The 18377-nt window shown below is 50.7% G+C and overlaps 1 protein-coding gene across 1 annotated transcript in view; it reads right to left on the bottom strand.

Annotated features, from left to right (window-relative positions):
- Positions 1-18377, bottom strand: part of TCERG1L (transcription elongation regulator 1 like) — a 234120-nt gene that overhangs the window by 25453 nt on the left and 190290 nt on the right. The window contains exon 8 of the mRNA XM_033178686.1: positions 17840-17909. Coding sequence (XP_033034577.1) covers positions 17840-17909 — 70 coding nt within the window. The remainder of the gene's footprint in view (positions 1-17839; positions 17910-18377) is intronic.

The following is an 18377-nucleotide window of genomic DNA, read 5'->3' as shown; positions in this document are numbered from 1 at the left end:
GCACATTTGCTCCTGGCAGGCACGGCGCTTGGCTGTGTCCAGGGCGGGAGGCTGGAATTGAAGTCCCAGCCCTGGGCCCGGCTGCGAGAAGCTGCAGCTCAGGTGCAGGCAGAACCACACCCCGGCAGCCAACCGGTGTGTCTCCTGGGCAGGCCCTCACTCCAGGTCCCCGTGCTGCCCACGGCCCACGGCAGGGAAGCCAGGCCTCAGGTGCCGCTGCAGAGACGGAGTCATGGAGGGGTAAGTAGCAGGCTTTTCATCCGAAATATCATTTCGCTCACTCATGGCCCCTTTGTTCTGGACAAATGCCTGGAAGACAGTTATGCACAGAACCATCTGTGACCTGAGATCTAACCCCAAAGGGAAACTTCAGTGACAAAGAAGGAGGCTAGGACCCCTCCCCAGGCACAGAGGACAGTGGAGAATGGGATCACCCAGGGGCCCTGGAGAAGTTCCCTCCTGCAGCAGAGGGGTGGCCCCTGCCAAGGCCCCAGACACTGTGGGCAGCAACAGGAGCTGCACAAGGTGGAACCCAGGGTGGGCAGGGAGGGAGGGACCCCACGAGCTGACTGTGCTAGGCTGGGCAGCTGACCAGCACTCCCTTTCAAACCACAAGCGCAGGGAGGCGGGAACCTACTCCTATGGAAGAAATGTGAGAGGCCCACCTTTTTCAAGTACCAACTCTCCCCCTTGCATTATTTTAACTGTACGTGGATAGATCTCTTTATGGTTCTACACTGGATTCTAAGAAGCATCTAGAAATATCCTTTTGAAAAAATTAAACGTTTGCTGCTGGAAGAACATGTTTGGCCAAATGCAGACACCGTTCTTCTTGTGTCTGGTTTCCCCTCTTTCCCGCCTTGGCCCTACCTGGGAGCAGGTCCATCAGCTGCCACCCCGCACCTCAGGATGCAGCCTGTTCTCCAGGACGGGCAGACTCAACCCATGCAGGCTTGACACACCCTCAGTCCGACCATGCTGAGCCCTCATGGGCCTGCTCCCTAGCCTGGCCCTGCTCCCACACCTACCCATGGCATCATCAGACCACCCATTTGAGAGCTCCCTCATTTTCTTTCTTTTTTTTTTGAGATGGAGTTTCACTCAGTCGCCCAGGCTGGAGTGCAGTGGTGCGATCTCAGCTCACTGCAAGCACCACCTCCCGGGTTCACATCATTCTTCTGCCTCAGCCTCCCAAGTAGCTGGGACTACAGGCGCCCGCCACCACGCCCGGCTAATTTTTTGCATTTCTAGTAGAGACGGGGTTTCACCATGTTAGCCACGATGGTCTCGATCTCCTAACCTCATGATCTGTCCGCCTTGGCCTCCCAAAGTGCTGGAATTACAGGTGCAAGCCACCCGGCCCGGCCAAGCTCCCTCATTTTCTGCTGCACTTAGGTCAAGCTCAGCCAGCAATCATGAAGAGCGGTCTTCTCACAAGCAGTGGCTTAGGGCCTCCTACATTCTGGGAGCTCTCTAAGTGCTTGGAGATGTAGGAATGGCAGGAACATGTGTCTAAAGGCATGGGCCTTACCTGCTCCTTTCAAAACCAGCTCACCCTGGGATCTGAATTGTGATTTTTTTGAACCTTTGTCTGAGCTTTCTGATTTGGCCTAGAGGCAAGGGTCTCTCCTGGGCCACAGTCTCCCCAGGCTCCCCTGAACTTTTCAGTAGGCCTAGGATTTTGAACTTCCATGCTCACCTTTGCATTGCCCAATTTAAGCAAAAGTACTGCTAAACTGATTAGCCATAGCCTTCCCCGCCCTTCCCTTAATCTGCTCACCTGGAAACCTTATCAGATTTCTCATCCTCCGCCATCCCCCAGATCCGACTCAGCAAGAATCTGCTGAGGTTGGTTCAGCCAAAACTCCCTGATCCCTGAAGTCTGCTCTTGCTAATTTTCCATCCACTGACCCCCAACCCTGACCGTGGCTATCAATTCCTGCTTTTCCATGCCAAACTTGGAATTGAGCCTGGTCTCTTTTCCTCCTTTGCAACAGTCGTGAATATAATCTGATTTTACGGCTTTAACTACTGTCCAGCTCTGGTGTTGACAATAGTGCCATATTCTCCACTGGGGATGATTTTGCCCCAGGGGACATTTGGCAAGGTCTGGGGCATCTGTGGTTGCACAACTGGGGAGATGTTACCAGCACCTGGGAGTGGAGACCTGAGATGCTGTGAAATGTCCTCTAATGTACAGGACAGCTCCCACCATGCAGGCTCATGTGGCCCACGTGGGCCTCCCCCAGGAGGTTTGGATGCTAGGTGAAGATTACACGACTTCTTCATTTGGAGAGGAAGTAAGGGGTTAGACGGGAAAAGGTACAGGTGGTCATCTACGGGCCAGACCCAGCCGTCCAGGCCTCCCAATACCTGCCAAGTGAGAAGTGTTTCCTCATGGTCTGTCCAAGGTCCTGGGAAATTCATCAGTACCACGTTGAGGATGTGCTGAGAATATACAATGCCTGATGTCTAACAAGGGGGCTTCACTCACAGGGGCTGTAATACGGATTAATCCCAACGAATACAAAATGTGCAAAGAAACAAAAAGATTGCTCAGCCCATTCGAGAATTGTATTTATAGACCAACTATTCCAAGAGAATTTACATTCTCTGCTTCTTATGCAATTACGTGGAATTTTGAGAAAAGAATATTACCAGTGGATTTCCAATTGTATCGTACTCCGAAGGGTATAATTAGGATTTCCCTGTAATAAATTTTCATTAGTTAAAAATAGAACTGTGAAACAAGGCCTGTATTGTGGCAACTTGAAATAAGTAGAAAAGGCACATTCTGACTGTGCGGCGATGGTGTGTTGAAGCGTATTCAACACATTACTCTGTTCAGGACTGCTGCATACCTTCCAAATGGCTATCAGTTCTGTTAGAATCGGTTGAAAGCAAATGCAAACTAGTTAAATATATCTTTGATATTCTTATGGCTGAATGATTTCTGTACCTTTAACAAAAAGTGAATTCTAATCCTTTTAAGTAAAGATAACTCAAGCCATGGTTTTCTTGCTGGTAAAGGCGGCGTCCCTGAGGACGCACTAATTGGTGTGCACAAGTACTGCCTGTTGCCAGCCAGGGAGGCAGCCTTACTGCATCACAGAAGCCTCGTTAAGGTAACCCATGGATTTGGGAAGTTTTCCAGGTCCAGTGTGTAGGTTGAAAGGGGCCTGGTCTTGGCCAACCTTTAACCAGGGTAGGTGCTCCCGAAATCTGGGCACTATAACCCTGGGCGGGGGGCCCTCACGCCCAGGGTCAGCCCCTTCCTGCCTTCTGCCCCTCAGTGTGGTGACCATCCCACCCCTGAGCTCTCTTCTCCTGGTTCTGTCCTTTCCCCCAGCCTCTGAGCTGGCCAATTGATCTGTTAATGATTCGTGTGTGTGTGTGAGCCTGTGTGTATGCACATGCATGCATCTGTCCCAAGCTGGTAAGTCTGTAAAACTGAGGTTTTCTGATTTTCCCCATGTGCAGAGGGCAGCATATTATCCAGTAAAATGCACAAATCTGAGACCCAGCGGAGCTGGGTTCCGGGCACTGCAACCAAAGCCACGATTTTCCCTTTGTAAACAAGACACTTTAATGATCCATCTGAGGCTGTGCACACCTGCTGTGGGTGCAGAGCTCACCCGTAAACCCTCAGAGGCACTTCTCTCCACCCAGATCCTTTCTGCAGAACTATCTCTGAGGTTGGAACCATTGCCCTGGCAGAGGAATGACAAACACCAAGCAGTTGCTGGCTCCAGGCTAGAGGAATGGGATGTGTGATATTCAGCTTCTCCAGCCAGGCTGAGGCACCCACCCATTCCCTTGCAGGCTGACACCCAGGTGCCTCATCACAGCATTACCCAGACGGATGGAGGCTCAGACAGCCCAGCTGGATGGATCAAGATCCAAACCTCTACGTGGGCAAATGTACTGACGCCTTCAGCCCCAGCATGCTCCCATGAGGTGGTCCTAGCACTCACCCAGGGCTGTCGTGTGGATTCAGTGAGATGGTCCACATCGACCACTCAGAGCAACCCCTCCTGCTCCTTCCCGCCCTCTCCAGCTTGCAGGTGCGGTGTGTCTAACCATACTAGGCCCTGCGAGGCTGTAGCTGGAACAAGGAGCCCCTCACTGCCCAAGGAGCCTACAGTCTAGTGGGACATGAATTAAGGTTACACACACGTGAAGCCTCAGCTGCCACAGTTCTGTCAGGGCTGAAATCCACAGTGCAGAGACGTCAGTGCCAGAGGGCTCCCTGCGCTGGGCTTCCGGCTGGTGTTCCCATGGACACAATTATTTGAGAGACTCTGCAGAAACAGCAGACATTCTAGTGGACCATGGCTCCAAGACAGATCACGAGCAGGGAAGAGACACAGACGCTGACACAGGTTGAGATGGCGTCACTCTGCCAGGGTGCTGCCATGGGGTGTGGGGAAAACGCAGACATGGGAGGGAGGACCTGGTTCTGGAGAGGCCTGTCTGCAGATGTGACGAGGTCAAGGTGTTTTTGAGCCTTACAGGTGAAGATGACTTGCTGTACAACCTTGGCCAAAATATGGAAACTCTCTGGATCTTACTCATGGTAAGATATATGCTTCCGACCAGACGGTCTGAAAATGCCTCGCAATACTGCAATTCTATGATGCAAATGTGATCCTGTTAATTTCATCCTGATGAAATATTTAAACATCTTGACTCTGCCATCAACTTACTAGCTCTGCCTCCCAACTTTGCAGTTCCTATAAATTTGATAAACAGGCCTCCTGCGTCTTCATCCAGCTTGTTCATAAAAATGTTCCACAGGAAGCAGCAGACAGACGCCTCTAGCAGGTCTCCCAGCTGCAGCCCTGCAGACAGACGGCTCCACACACCCATGTTCACAATGGGTTGTGAGGCCTGGGCGTGGGCACAGACACAGAGATGCCCCCTCGGCCCTGGCCTGCCTTCCGTATAGTCTTGTCTCAGCCTGCAGGTGCCAGGTCCCCAGCTACAGCCCTGCAGACGGACAGCACCACACACCCATGCTGGTGATGAGCTGTGAGGCCCAGGTGTGGGCACAGTGACCGAGATGCCCCCTCGGCTCTGGCCTGCCTCTGGCATAGTCTTGTCTCAGCCTGCAGGTGCCATGCTACCATCAGAGGTCCCTGCTGACAGCCAGTCTGTGGAGGTTTCCAGAGACTGTGCCAGCCCTCACTTCAGTTTTGTTTTGTCATAAATGAGGTCTCTCGCAGCCTCACTTCTAACAAGTGACCGCACCATGCCACACGCTGCCAGCCTCCCCAAGGGCCCTTTGGCAGTATTGTTTGCTGGGGAAGAGTGGGTTGGGAACCTAAAATGTTAGGCCTATGATATAACAAATAATTAATCCGGTCTTTACTCCCAGTTCCTGGCAGAGAGCTCCAAAAAATTCTTGGAACATCCTAAGCACTAGAAATGACCTTTGCTATTCATAAGGAGACCTCTCCACCATACCACATCTTAGCTGCACTAATGAGGCCACTCACTGGGTTCTTAGTCTCAACGAAGGCGCTGGCAATGCCAGGAAACACCAGCCCTGAAGACTAGAGGGTTGGAATGTCCAGCCCCACCCACCACCTGCCATCCAGGGTGAGGAGAGGGGCTGGAGATTGAATGAAATCTTCTCACCAGTGATCAATAAACTAATCAATCATTTCTCTGTATTAAAACCCCAATAAAACCCTTGAACAATGAGTTTCAGGAGTGCCCTGGTTGGCGAACAAATCAGTATACTGGCAGCAAGACAAATGTAGGGGGACAGAGAAAAGAATATTACCAGTGGATTTCCCTGCCCTTGAGACCTTTCCCGATCTCACCCCATGAGTCTCTTCCATTTGGCTGTTCCTGAGTTGTCACCTTGGTCATAAGATAAAACTGGAATCGTAAGCATAGCACTTTCCGTGAGTTCTACGAGTCATTCTAGCAAAGTATCCAACCTGAAGGAGGGTGGTGAGAGCTCCAGAATTTGTAACCAAATCAGACAGATGTGAGGGTAGCCTGGGGACCCCACTTATAGCTGGTGTCTGAGGTAGGGATGGTCTTCTTAGGGCTGAGCCCTTCCCCTGTGGGGTCTGCAGTATCTCTGAGTGGTTGGTGTCAGAACTAGACTTAATTGTAGGACACCAAGTTGGTGTCAGAGAATTGCTGTCAGAACTCGGGTGCAACCAAATTTGCTTCAATTACATTCAGCAGGCATTTCCATGGGGACTACCCTGTGGTCCTCCCAACTGGGGCAACCTGCCTCATTTCCCTGAGCCTCCCAGGTCATTCATCTATTACAGAACCCACTGGCCCCACACGGCTGTCATGAGACTGAACAGAAACCCTCACCTGCAGGAGCCTGCAGAGGGCTGCGTGGGGCCCCTTGGTTAGCACGCAGCTGCTGGTGTCTGCAGCGGACCCTGCTCCAGACCCTGGGATCCCAGGCCCCTGCCCTCACTAGGCTCACATCCTAGAGGGAGGAACAGAGAGTAACAAATAACCAATACCACCAAGTTAGTAAACTGGGTGATGTATTCAAAGATGTTGGATGCTCAGGAAGTCACAAAAAGCAAACGAATGAACGCAGCTGAGGGGAGGGTCTGAGACCATCACCAGGCAGGCAGGACACCCACAAGCAGATCCTAGGAAGAGGTGAAGAGGCTCATTCCAGACTCAGGGCTCAGCTATGCAAAGGCCCTAAGGTAGGAGCATCTAAGAATATTTCAGAGACAGTGGCAAGGAGGTCAGTGAGGGGAGGGTATGGGGGGGCAGTGCTCAGAGGTCTTCGAGGATCCAGGTCCTGATGTCTCCTCACCCATGGCAGGGCTGTGACCTTTCACTCCCAGGGACATGGGACCCCAGAGCCTCTGAATAGAGTGACGCATCCTGGCCTCCGACCACCCCGAGTCCTAACTTAGTGCTCGCTTCTCTGCTTGCCTGGCCAGGGGCCGCCCTGAGCCATGGAGTGCAGAGACAGCTCTGGGCAGCACCCGGGGAGCCAGGGCGGGAGTAGGTTCCTGTCCGGAGCTGCCTCTGGAGCACGTGGGAATTTCCGTCAGGACCCCACAGAGATGAGGCCCTGCCCCTGTCTTCTCAAACGCATTTCAGAAATGATTTCCTGGACATCCAAGACTGCCCCATGGTTTCCTTGGTGGATTTTTGAAAATCATGCATTGTTCCAGGTAGGGCATGAGTGGGTGGAGGCCACCTGGAGGAAAAGATGCCTCACCAGGTGAAGCCATGACATCAGGCTGTCCTGGCAGCGGAGGCTCCTGGAGAGTGAGGGGACACTCTTCTGTCAATCACTGCGGCGTAGACCAAGGTGCAACTTTCCTTGCCTGGCTGATGCTACAAGATGATGCAAATCTGCACACACTGCCTGGCCCTTGGGTCAGGGTTTGACCATCCCATAGATCTCTGGCCTCTGACAGGTCTCCAAGGCTGTAATTCCAGGGCCCACTGCCAGGCTCCTGAGCTGCGGGAGACCCACGTAAGACCCACTAGCATCCTATGCAGCTGAGCTCCAGATTCTAAAGGAACAGGGTTCCAGGGTCTCCAGCCTTCCTCTCTCAGCATGCAGGAGTCCCCGTCCCACCCCAGCCTTTGTCTTGGCATCGCAGACCTTGCCCTTCTGAGCGATGTTTCTGGAATTTGTCCAGCATGGAATTATTGCCACATTTCTGTAAGTCTTCCGAATGAGTAGCCACTGAGTTCTACTCTCATTGAACAAAATTGCCAGAGAAATTTATAAAACAAGGTGACTTTTTGCAAGTGCACTATGGTTTTGATATTTTCAGCTCTACACCATGCAGGAGCGGAGAGCAAGACTTCGAGACCCAAGCAAGGCTGGACCCCCTGCTGGCTTGGCTCTTCGTTGCTGCCTGTCTGGATGTGCATTGCACTGGCCTCTACAAGCTTTATCTTCTTTATCCCCCAAATGACAACAACAACAGCAACAAGAACAACAGGATCTGCATTGCAGGGGTGAGCTGGGGAGAGAGTGCTGGGCACTCATGAAATGCGTGGTCTCTGAGCTCGGAATCTGGGCTTTCCCACTGTGTGCTCTGTGTTCTAGAGCAAGTCTCTTCATTTCACCAACCCTCCATTTCTTCCTCTATAAAGTGGAAATAATAATAGTAGCAACCCCTTGGGATTTGCTTGTAAGAATTAAATGACATAAGAAGAATCCCTTAAATCCACCGAGGGCTCACTGTGTCGAACCTTCTCCTCTTCAGTGTCCCTCCATAACCTCATTTCATCACCAGCACAACCCCACTGTCCAGGTGGAAAAACTGACATAATGTGTTTAAAATATTTAACACAATGGCTGGTCTAGAAATAGTTTTGATGACAATGATGGTGATGATGATACAGTGATGATGGTGATGAAGATGGTGGTGGTGATGATGGTGATGGTGATGGTGATGATGGTGATGAAGATGGTGATGAAGATGATGATAATGGTGATGAAGATGGTGGTGAAGATGATGATGGTGGTGGTGGTGATGATTTTTCACCTTCATCATCTCTGCCAGCTTCTGATCATCCACACCCATTCTCTCCAGGCTGGGTTCCAGCCCTCTGTTCATCTGGATGACATCTCATTTTTTTTAATTTTATGGATGGGAAGAACCTGTTCTTTCTTCCAGCAAAGAGGGCTGGGAATTTATCATCAAAATACTGCCAGACTGTAAATCTGGTGTTAGACACAATGCGAAATTCTGCAGGAATCAAAGTTTCTGTGAATCTTTTGCCTTATGGGGCCTCAGACATTCTAATGTGTGGTTGTAACAAATGGTCTTCAGATGAGACAAACTTTGAAAGATCTGTATTCTCTAGTTTTTTAGCCTCGACACTGTGCAGTGCAGAAGCGTGCCTCTGGCAGCTGTAAGGAAGATTGGCACATCAATCAGGGTGGGCTGCAGGCCCCCAGGTGAGACAGGAGCACAGGGGTGTCGGTTCTGCCTGCTCTGCTCTGCTCACGTGGATGGTCAGGATTCACAGCCAATGATGGCATCGAGATGGATGCCTCCCCAGGATGGATCACGGCCACCAACAAAACCCTGGCTTTGGGGCTTGGCACTGGCCCTGAGTAGGAACCCTGCAGGCAGCTGGGTGAACTCAGCAGGAGCAGCTGCTCCTCTGCCCTTACGCACAGGTGACACTGCCCAGTGCACAGAGATGGGGCTCTGGGATGGGCAGGGATGCAAAATCTTCCTGGAGGAGCGATCATGAGTTCCCGGCTGGGGTCTGGGCTGCCTGGAATCTCCAGGGACCTGTGTCCCAGCCACAGGCTCACTGTTGGCCTGTCTGGCTTGGCCGGTTCCTGACTGCCTAGCACCCCTGCTTCTGCCCTGCCCGCTTCACCCCTTCCGGGAATCACAAACCCATTTCTGGCTCTGCCTAAGGCCAGACAGGCCCCACCGTGGCTGGACAGCTCAATCCCAGTCTTCAGTGTGACCACACTCCTCTGTCCTGTGTGCACTTGCTCTCCGTGTGGCTACGGCACATGGGCCATGCTGGGGAGAGGGGGCAGAATGAGGAGAGATCAAGCCATGGGAGCTGTGGCCTCCTGGACCCTCCACCATGCTGAGAGGCAGGCTCACCAAGGCCTGGGAAGGGCTGAAGTCTCTGCCAGCTGAGGTTTATGAGCCACTCAGAAGGCGAAACACCTGCTGAAAAGGATTTGCTGGTGGCCTCATCCTGGCTGGGGGCAGAATCCCAGTGAGCAGCAAGCTCCAGCTCTCAGCTGCGGGAGGCGGGGCAGCTCCGTGCTGCAAGGCGGCAGCTCTGGCCTGAGCTCCTGCTTTGTGATGAGCTCTGCTGGGGACTGTGTTTCAGTACCAGCTTCAGTGCCGGCTGCCAGGCTTCCCCAGCAATTAATTAGGAGGCCCTTGGCCCTTGAGCACCTCCCCAGGACGTGTTTCTGCACCTGTAACTTGTGCAGTCTCCTTATGTGAGAACACACTCTGGTGGCTCCAGAGAGGCAGCACCCACCTCCACCCAGGGCAGCACAGACACCAGGCCACGTCCTGTCCTTTGGCAGGTAGTTTTCTGGTAATATTTGCAAAATTACCAAAGCTCTCAATCTGAGATCTTGGTCTCAGAGCTCTCAGAACTCTAGACGGGGCCAGACAAGAGCTGAGGGAGACAGTCAGGGCACCTTGGCTCTAGAATTTGGGGCATGGCTGACGGAGGCTGATTAATCACTGAAAAAGCAAACCCTCAGTAACAAAAACCTATTTTCTTGTCTCTACTTGCTGCCTCCAGGTGTTGATTTTAGGTAATATTGAAGGAGGCATCAGCCCAGTCACATGCATCTCAGGACACAGGACTCTAAGGAATTCTGAGATTTAAAACAAAAGCAAACGGCAGGAAACTAAATCCCACAAAGGCAGAAGGGAAGTGTTTTTATCTCCCCAGAGTCACAAAAGCTCACACCGAACTGTTAGAGCAACAGAACAAAAGCACACCGGATTGTTAGAGTAACAGAACAAAAGGCCCATAGACAACATCTTCACATACTGCTGGGTGAAGAACTCCCAGGAACACCAGTGTGCGTGGGCAAGTCCAGGCCAGGGCCCTGACAGAGACAGAGACCGAGGCACGTCCCAGCCAGGCCCTGAACACCAGCCAGCCCGCGACCCTGTCATGAGCAGCATTCCCAGGCCAAGAGGCAGCCCCCAGGCCCCTGCAGCTAAGAGGCTGATGGTAAGCAGAGGCAGACAAGAGCAGAAGCCTTCCAGGGTCCAAACCTCTTAGGAGCCCGGGTGGCCCAGGAAGTTCCACACGGCTGGACCCTAGACACAGACTGGTGAGCTCAGTACAGCAGCTGCCTCAACAGACAGAGATGCCAGGGAATGGAGGGGCAGGTCCAGATAGAGTGCAACGCAGAGCAAAGGGACAGGTCCCTAAAACACAGTCCCCGTCACAATCACAGACTCTAGGAGGGAGCCCCAGAACCACAGATCTGGAGACAGGTCCCCCAAAAACACAGCCCGTGTCATAATAGCAGACTCTAGGATGGAGTCCCAGAGCCACAGACCTGGGACACTGCCCAGGGCCACTGCTCTTATCACGGTCTCATCTAAACAGGGATGACAGAGAACCACCATGGTCCCACCCCATATACCACTACCAAGACCACCACCAAGAAGGACTGACGCTCAGAGAAACGTCCCCAGGTGGCAGAGGAACCACAGGGAGGCACATCCAGATATTGAATGGCAATTCAACTGACTATTCAAAAAGGAGCTAAACATTAAAAGAAAAAAAATAGGTGTTATAAAATATCAGCATATGTCTTATTTTAAAATGAGTAAAAAAGAATATTGGTCAAAGACTTGAAAAACAGTCTGAGAAAATCTGGGAAATAATTAGAAATGAAAGGGAAAAAGTGGAAATGAAGAATAAACTAGAAGGAACACAAGAGTGAATAATGTCATAAATGACATCATAGGAGGAATAGAAGGTGAGAAGGGAAGAGGAAATCCAGAAAGAGCATAATGACGAAGCGTCAACAGCGTGCAAAGGAGGTGACCCAGGAGGAAGCTGAGGGAGAACCAAACAGTTCACAGGTGACTCCAAGCCACGAAACAGAACAGACATGAAAGCAATTCAAGAAAATACCCTGACGGAAGAAAGGCATCCGCCTATATTTTCATAAGACACACCTCATATCTGGGAAAATGAACCAAGAATAACCAAGAGTTAGCTCTGTCATTGTCTTCTAAAGGATGAAGATAGTAACTAAAATTGACTAAAACATCAACCATGTTTGCATCCAATTCACAGTAAGTTGGTCATCTTTCGAGGATACTAGGGAACCGATGCAGTATTTTGGAAATTGATATTTAAAGGAAAGAATCAACTCTTCATTGTGTGTTTTCAGTTTAAACAATATCTTGAGGGAGTCAATGGTTTATGAGGGCAAGTTCATCTTTATGAAAGTAGGCAAGCTAGTAAATGTGAATAAAATGGCAGAATTAAGAGATGAGCACTCAGCAATCTCTAAGGAAGTCTTAGATGAAGATAAATCATCTGCTTGTATCATGTAAAGACAGACAAGTCGACATCACCTGCTTCTGATGGAAGGAGCTCAAAGCCACCATTAGTCCTGCCAGAGCACTAATCAAACCTGACCACGATAAAGCTCGGATCTGACTGCAGATTTACCAAAAATACAGAGGACAGAAGAACACGCCCCTAAACCATGCCCCAGGCATGATCTATGTCCAAACCATTCTCCAGGGATGAAATGACCTATGTCCACACGATGGGAAACGCATACTTGTAAAAAACCTCTCGCTCCTTCAAAAACAAATGAAGACAATAAAAATGAAGCATAGAAGGGAACACACCAGCAGGTTAAAAGAGACTTAGGAGAGAAGCAGAGGGCAATACCCGAAACTGACTTAGTCCTGATATGAAAGCAAACCTCTAAGAGAAAATAAAACCGTCAAGAAAATTTAAACCATGACAGGGAGCCCATTTGATAATGTTAAGGAATCATTTCTGTTTTTAAAGATGTGACTATGTTACCATGCTTATATTTTTAATATCCTTGTATTTTAGTATTATAGAATATTTACAAATAAGATTTATATGATGTTGGGAGTTTGTTTCAAACTAATCTAGAGGGGCATGGACTAAAGCAGAAAAACGCTGGCCTTGAGCTGATGATGGAAAATGAATGCATGGAGGCGAACTATGTTGTACCAGCTTTTACGTGAAACTTTTCCATAATAAAAAGTTAAAAGTAGGTAAAATAACTATTACTCCTTGAGTATATTTGTTTTTTCATATATTTGTTGAGCCTTTTCAATCCAGTGTCAGGCAGCTAAGCACACACTGGGCCATCTTACGACATCTGTCTCTCCTATCACCACAGAATTGGCTTTTATGGAAATCACTCCATCTCCTGGGATCTTTTGAACTGACCTAACCTGTTCTATTAGTCCATTCTCACACTATTATAAAGTACCACCTGAGACTGGGTAATTCTCCAAGAAAGGAGATTTAAGTGACTCACAGTTCCGCACGGTTCAGGAGGCCTCAGGAAACTTTCAATCTTGGCGGACGTTGAAGAGGAAGCAAGGCCTGTCTTCCATGGTGGTAGGAGAGAGAACGCGGTCGGTGGAGACTTCCACAAACGTTTCAACCCCCAAATCTTGTGAGAACTCACACACCATCATGAGACAACCATGCAGGAAACTGCCCCCACGATCCCATCGCCTCCCACAAGTCCCCTTCCCTGACACATGCTGTATTAGTCCACTTTCACGCTGCTGATAAAGACATACCCGAGACTGGGTAATTTATAAAGAAAAAGAGGTTGAATGGACTCACTGTTCCACGTGTCTGGGGAGGCCTAACAATCACAGTGGAAGGCGGGAGACGCATCTTAGACCGCAGCAGGCAAGAGAGAGTGTGCGTGTGGGAACTCTCGTTTATAAAACCATCAGATCTCGTGAGACTTAGTTACTATCACAAGAACAGCCGGGGAAAGACCCGCCCTGGTGATTCAATGACCTCCCACTGGGTCCCTCTCCTGACACGTGGGAATCACGGGAGCGACAATTCAAGATGAGATTTGGGTAGGGACACAGCCAGACCACAGCACATGGGGATTACAGTTCCAGATGAGGGTTGGGTGGACAGCCAGAGGCAAACCACAGCACCCATGTCCCCTCACATGACCATTTTCTCTTTGGCTTCTCCCACCCTGGCTGTCCCCTCAGGGCCCATGCCCCCGTGTCCCTCTGCCTGTCATCCTGTGATCTGCTCTGACCCTCTCTTCCTCCTCGTTCAAGTTGAGCATTTCTTACCACAGAAGTGACCACACTGAAGAGTTAACCTGTCATTTCTCATAATACAGAACAAATATGTTCTCTCTCATGGGAGAGTAAACTACCTGAGATTTTGATAAATTTATACCTCCAAGTGGTGATAGAGTGAGCCAAATATTTGATAACCAGCCTTGTGAAGAAAGTACTGAGTTCTGGGGGAAACTGACTCCCCCACTCACTCGGTGATCTCTGGATCCCTGCAGGGATGGGCATCAACCCCCCGGCAAACCCTAATTACGTCATAAATACGGGGTAACTGAATTCTATGAAAAGAGTACTGAAAACACACCCACCCTCTGGAGGGAAGCAAATAGGTGGGGCATTCCCGTGAGTACTCATGCAAGCTACACTGTGCATTTCACAAGCCCGCGGCCACAGCCACACAAACAATCTGTCGACTTAAGAAAATGTATTTCCAGGCCGGGCGCGGTGGCTCAAGCCTGTAATCCCAGCACTTTGGGAGGCCGAGACGGGTGGATCACGAGGTCAGGAGATCGAGACCATCCTGGCTAACACGGTGAAACCCCGTCTCTACTAAAAAATACAAAAAACTAGCTGGGCGAGGTGGCGGGCGCCTGTAGTCCCAGCTACTCGGGAGGCTGAGGCAGGAGAATGGCGTAAACCCGGGAGGCGGAACTTGCAGTGAGCTGAGATCCGGCCACTGCACTCCAGCCTGGGTGGCAGAGCAAGACTCCGTCTCAAAAAAAAAAAAAAAAAGAAAATGTATTTCCACTTCAAAACACCGCAGCAATTCCAGAAATCACAGGTGTGATTCGAGCCGTGGCGTCCAGGTTTCCGATGCTCAGGCCCTCATTCTTGGGGGAAGTTGGGAGACAATTGCAGTGATACCAGTCAGCAGAGACCACCACCCTGTACACGTGAGGTCAGAGGGACAGAAGGGGACTGCGGACGGGAGGCTCCCCAGAGCCCATTTGAAAGGGAGAGTTATAAAGCCAGAAGATCAAAGATCAAAGCAGGTCTGAACTATGAAAAGACCCGTTCATCAGAAACTGGCAGCACCTCCAGGCCCTGAGCAGAAAGGGGTCGAGCAGTCATGAGTCTATTTTCCAGTCCCAGGGAAGATGCATGGTCCTTGCGAACGCATCCCTCTAAATAGTAAATAACAAGCTATTTGAAATGACACTCACCATGTAGATTAGACTATTCCAGTCATTTGAGTGCTTGTCATTGTGACATATTTCTCCTCCGAGAGAATTTCAGGAAGAGTTTCACGTGGACCTGAATCACTTTCACAATCGATGTAATTCCATCTGGGCATGAATGCCCAACATGTGCATCGACTGTGCCAGGCTTCACAGGAAACATGGGGAGTGGAGACCGGTGTCCAAAACTATCATCATCTCAGCTTATTTGCTTGTTTCTTAAACATCATAATCTGACTGCTGATGAATCACACGTTGCGGGAGAATTTTAGTGTTTTTTGATGAGGCAAAATGATGCTACCCTCACAAAAAGGGCAGGTCCAAATGGACAGATTTCAGCAGGGCCCCTGGAGGCATGTTCTCTAACTATATGGGCCTGATTCTACGACACAGAAATACATAAAAGCAGTTAGGAGCTTGAGGAGTACGTGGACTTACTGACCCTAACCTTCCCAAAGAGGGATCCAAATGCCACGGTGATGCTGGTGGTTCCCCCGGCCCGGGGCGATTCGCTCTGAGCAGGGGCGTGCAGGTTGGTGCTTCGGAAGAGCTTTGGGAAAACCTGCCCGATGGTGACGCTTCCAAACAGAGGGCATGGCTTTGTAAACCAGTCTATGAACGAATGCCCAGGATGGGATGGGTGTGCTCCGTCCTCGGGCTGGCTGCAAAATGAACGCCAAAGCGTTTTCCTCCCATACCTCAGAGCAGGCCACAGCCTCCCTGAGAGTCTCCCTCTCCCATGGAATCTTCAAGGCTGGAACCGACGTGGAAATGAACAGCTGCCAAAACGGAGGCAGCTCCATGCAAAACCTCTGTGCGTGTTTCAAAGTTGGTTTTCAGTGACGGAAATCATTCGGATGATTAAAACCAAAATTAGCATTTCGATGTTGTTGAATGCCAACTGTTGGGAACCGAGGCCAGATCCATGGGATGGGAAGTGCAGCCGGGTGAGGAGGAGGACAGCCCAACTGCTTCGGATCCCACCATGCTTTTCCACCCACACAAGTTCAAAATTCATCAACTCATGGCCACATTCCATGTTTCCTGTGCCTCAGGAAGCTCGTCTTGTGTTTTAAATTAAGCACACATACCCAAAGACCAACGGAGACCAGTTTAGCTGAGGTCCACGTGTGATGGTGAAATCAGACAGGCTGCACTGGGTCCTTTCCTGGAGCCCTTGGCCCCCATCAGAGGTGCTCATTGTCCATCCCCTGTGACCCACACAACATCCTTTGGCCCCCAAAAGTGACTTTCTATGGAGGAGATTTGGGGTAGCAAGAAGACAGCTGCCCAGGAGATTTTGAGTAGGAGGCGTCCTCCCTCCACAGCCAGTGAGCCCCGGCCCTGCCACGTGCGGTCCTAGACCTCCCCACATAGTGTTTCACAGGTTCCACGTGCTGTGGGGCCAGGCAGCAGGACCCCTGGGGAAGGAGAGCTCCACCTCCTACCTGATCACCTCCCTGGCTTAGGGAAGACACTGTTATTCTTCTTCGCATTGTTCCTGAAAGTTCTGTGGTGTCTGCTTACTATTGAACCACTCAGGTCTAGTTCTATGTGTTTTGTTCATGGCTCCATGGGCACCCAGCAGACAGAAGAGTTCGCCCTGACCCCCAGCTGCTGGGCCTGCTAGGCACCCACAAGCCCAGCTCTTGCTCCCTCTTCCCCTCTCTTCCTTACCATCCTTTCATCCTTTGCTAAAACGTTGAAAGGACTGAAAAGGTGAGAATGGGCACAGGCTCTGAGTCAAGATTTTGTTTTACCTTCATTGTGGCAAATATTCTTACTGCAAAAGTACATTTTTAAAAATAGAAAACGCATATAGTGCTAAGATTCCTGACCAGTTCATTTGGGTTCCTGTTGCAAGCCTAGGGTATCCCATGAGCAGGGCTGGTACAGGAGCCTGGTGCAGGACAAACGCACCTGTGGGCCGTGGCAGGACCCAGGGTCCAACGGAATGTCTGGGCATCATGGGGCCAATAACAGCCCAGCTCAGGAAGAGCCTGGGAAGCGCCCCTCATTGATTTGCCTTTCAGAGTCCTCCCCACCCTTCTCTGCCAAACATGGGGCCCAGCAACTACAGCATTCCTTCCATCTCCCTGTTCTGGGGAACTTAAACACACACTTCCACATTCATCCCCTTATGTGAAACTCACAGGCAAGGCAGGGCAGCCCAGCAGCCACACAGGAGGGGTTAAAGGGCAGGAGCCATCCCCTGGCTTGATGGAAAACAGGGATTCCCTACCTCGGTGCATGGCAACTCCCAAAACCAAACCGTGACCAGCCGACTTGGAGGGAGACCCACTGGCCGTGTGCACCCTGCAGGTACGCAAGCATCATCTCATCCAGCTGTCCCAGGGCCCACTGGGGTCTCTGCAAAGCCTCATCTTACATATGAGAAATCTGAGATCAGGGTTGGCTAACTTTGCCCAAAGTCATCAAGCAGGCAAGACATGGAGCTGCAGCACCAAGCCAGGGCTGCCTGACCCCTAAACTTAACCTCTGACACAGCACATGGCACCACCTACGCACTTGGCCCCCATGACCACTTCTACAGGACTCTGGAAACACAGCAGGGCTGAGCATGTGGGCGCCTAGGTAGGCTGGGGGTGGCAGGCCCTGTGTACAGTGTCTGAAGTGCCCCAAGCCTCTGAGATACCTGCTTCAGCAGGTGCCCAGGACACTGCTAAGACAGAACCTGAGACCTCTTACCATCTGTCCAGCGGTTGAATTAGCTCTTTGCTCATAGTCAACGTGGTCAAAATGATGCCTTTTCTTTCTATATCACCTGAGTACCCAGTAGGGAAGGACCCGCTGGGGAAGGGAACAGCCACCTACCGGTTCCTCTTGGTTTTCACATCTGGGTCTTCCCTGCTGTCTTCAGAACTGGACCCATCGCTGTTGTCAGCTGAAAGAAAATCAGATGAACAGGGTTAGAGTTGTCAGCGCTCAGGGCTTTGGCACAACCACCAGGTGACACTCACTTTCCAGCAGACTTATCTAGAAATTAAGACAACAGGCTTCTCTTAAAGATTGATGTGAAATCCTACAACGAGTTGCCTCTTGGCACACATGCCTTTACATTTCAGCAGAACAGAAATCTGACTGTGCTGATCTGCAGAGTGGTTCTCTTTAGATACTGTCTGTTTAGCAGGTGCTGGGCCTTCCAGAGGGGCTGGAGGGTGGAGAATTACAGGCGGACCTCTGCTCATCCTCAGGGCGAGGGCCCAGGATGAGCAAAGCTATGTCATGTTCTTGGGAGGGAACCATGAGACCGGGGCCACTTCTGTGGCCACTGCCCCAGGGAAGGGTGGCCGCCAGCAGCACCTCCAACAGGCCCATGCTCAGCTCCTCTCCATCCACTACAACAGATAAC

The sequence above is a fragment of the Trachypithecus francoisi genome, unplaced genomic scaffold, assembly GCF_009764315.1.
Source record: "Trachypithecus francoisi isolate TF-2019V2 unplaced genomic scaffold, Tfra_2.0 Contig01579, whole genome shotgun sequence".
Lineage (NCBI taxonomy): Eukaryota > Metazoa > Chordata > Mammalia > Primates > Cercopithecidae > Trachypithecus > Trachypithecus francoisi.
Note: the sequence above shows the minus strand (reverse complement) of the source record. Positions and strands in the feature narration are given on the sequence as shown.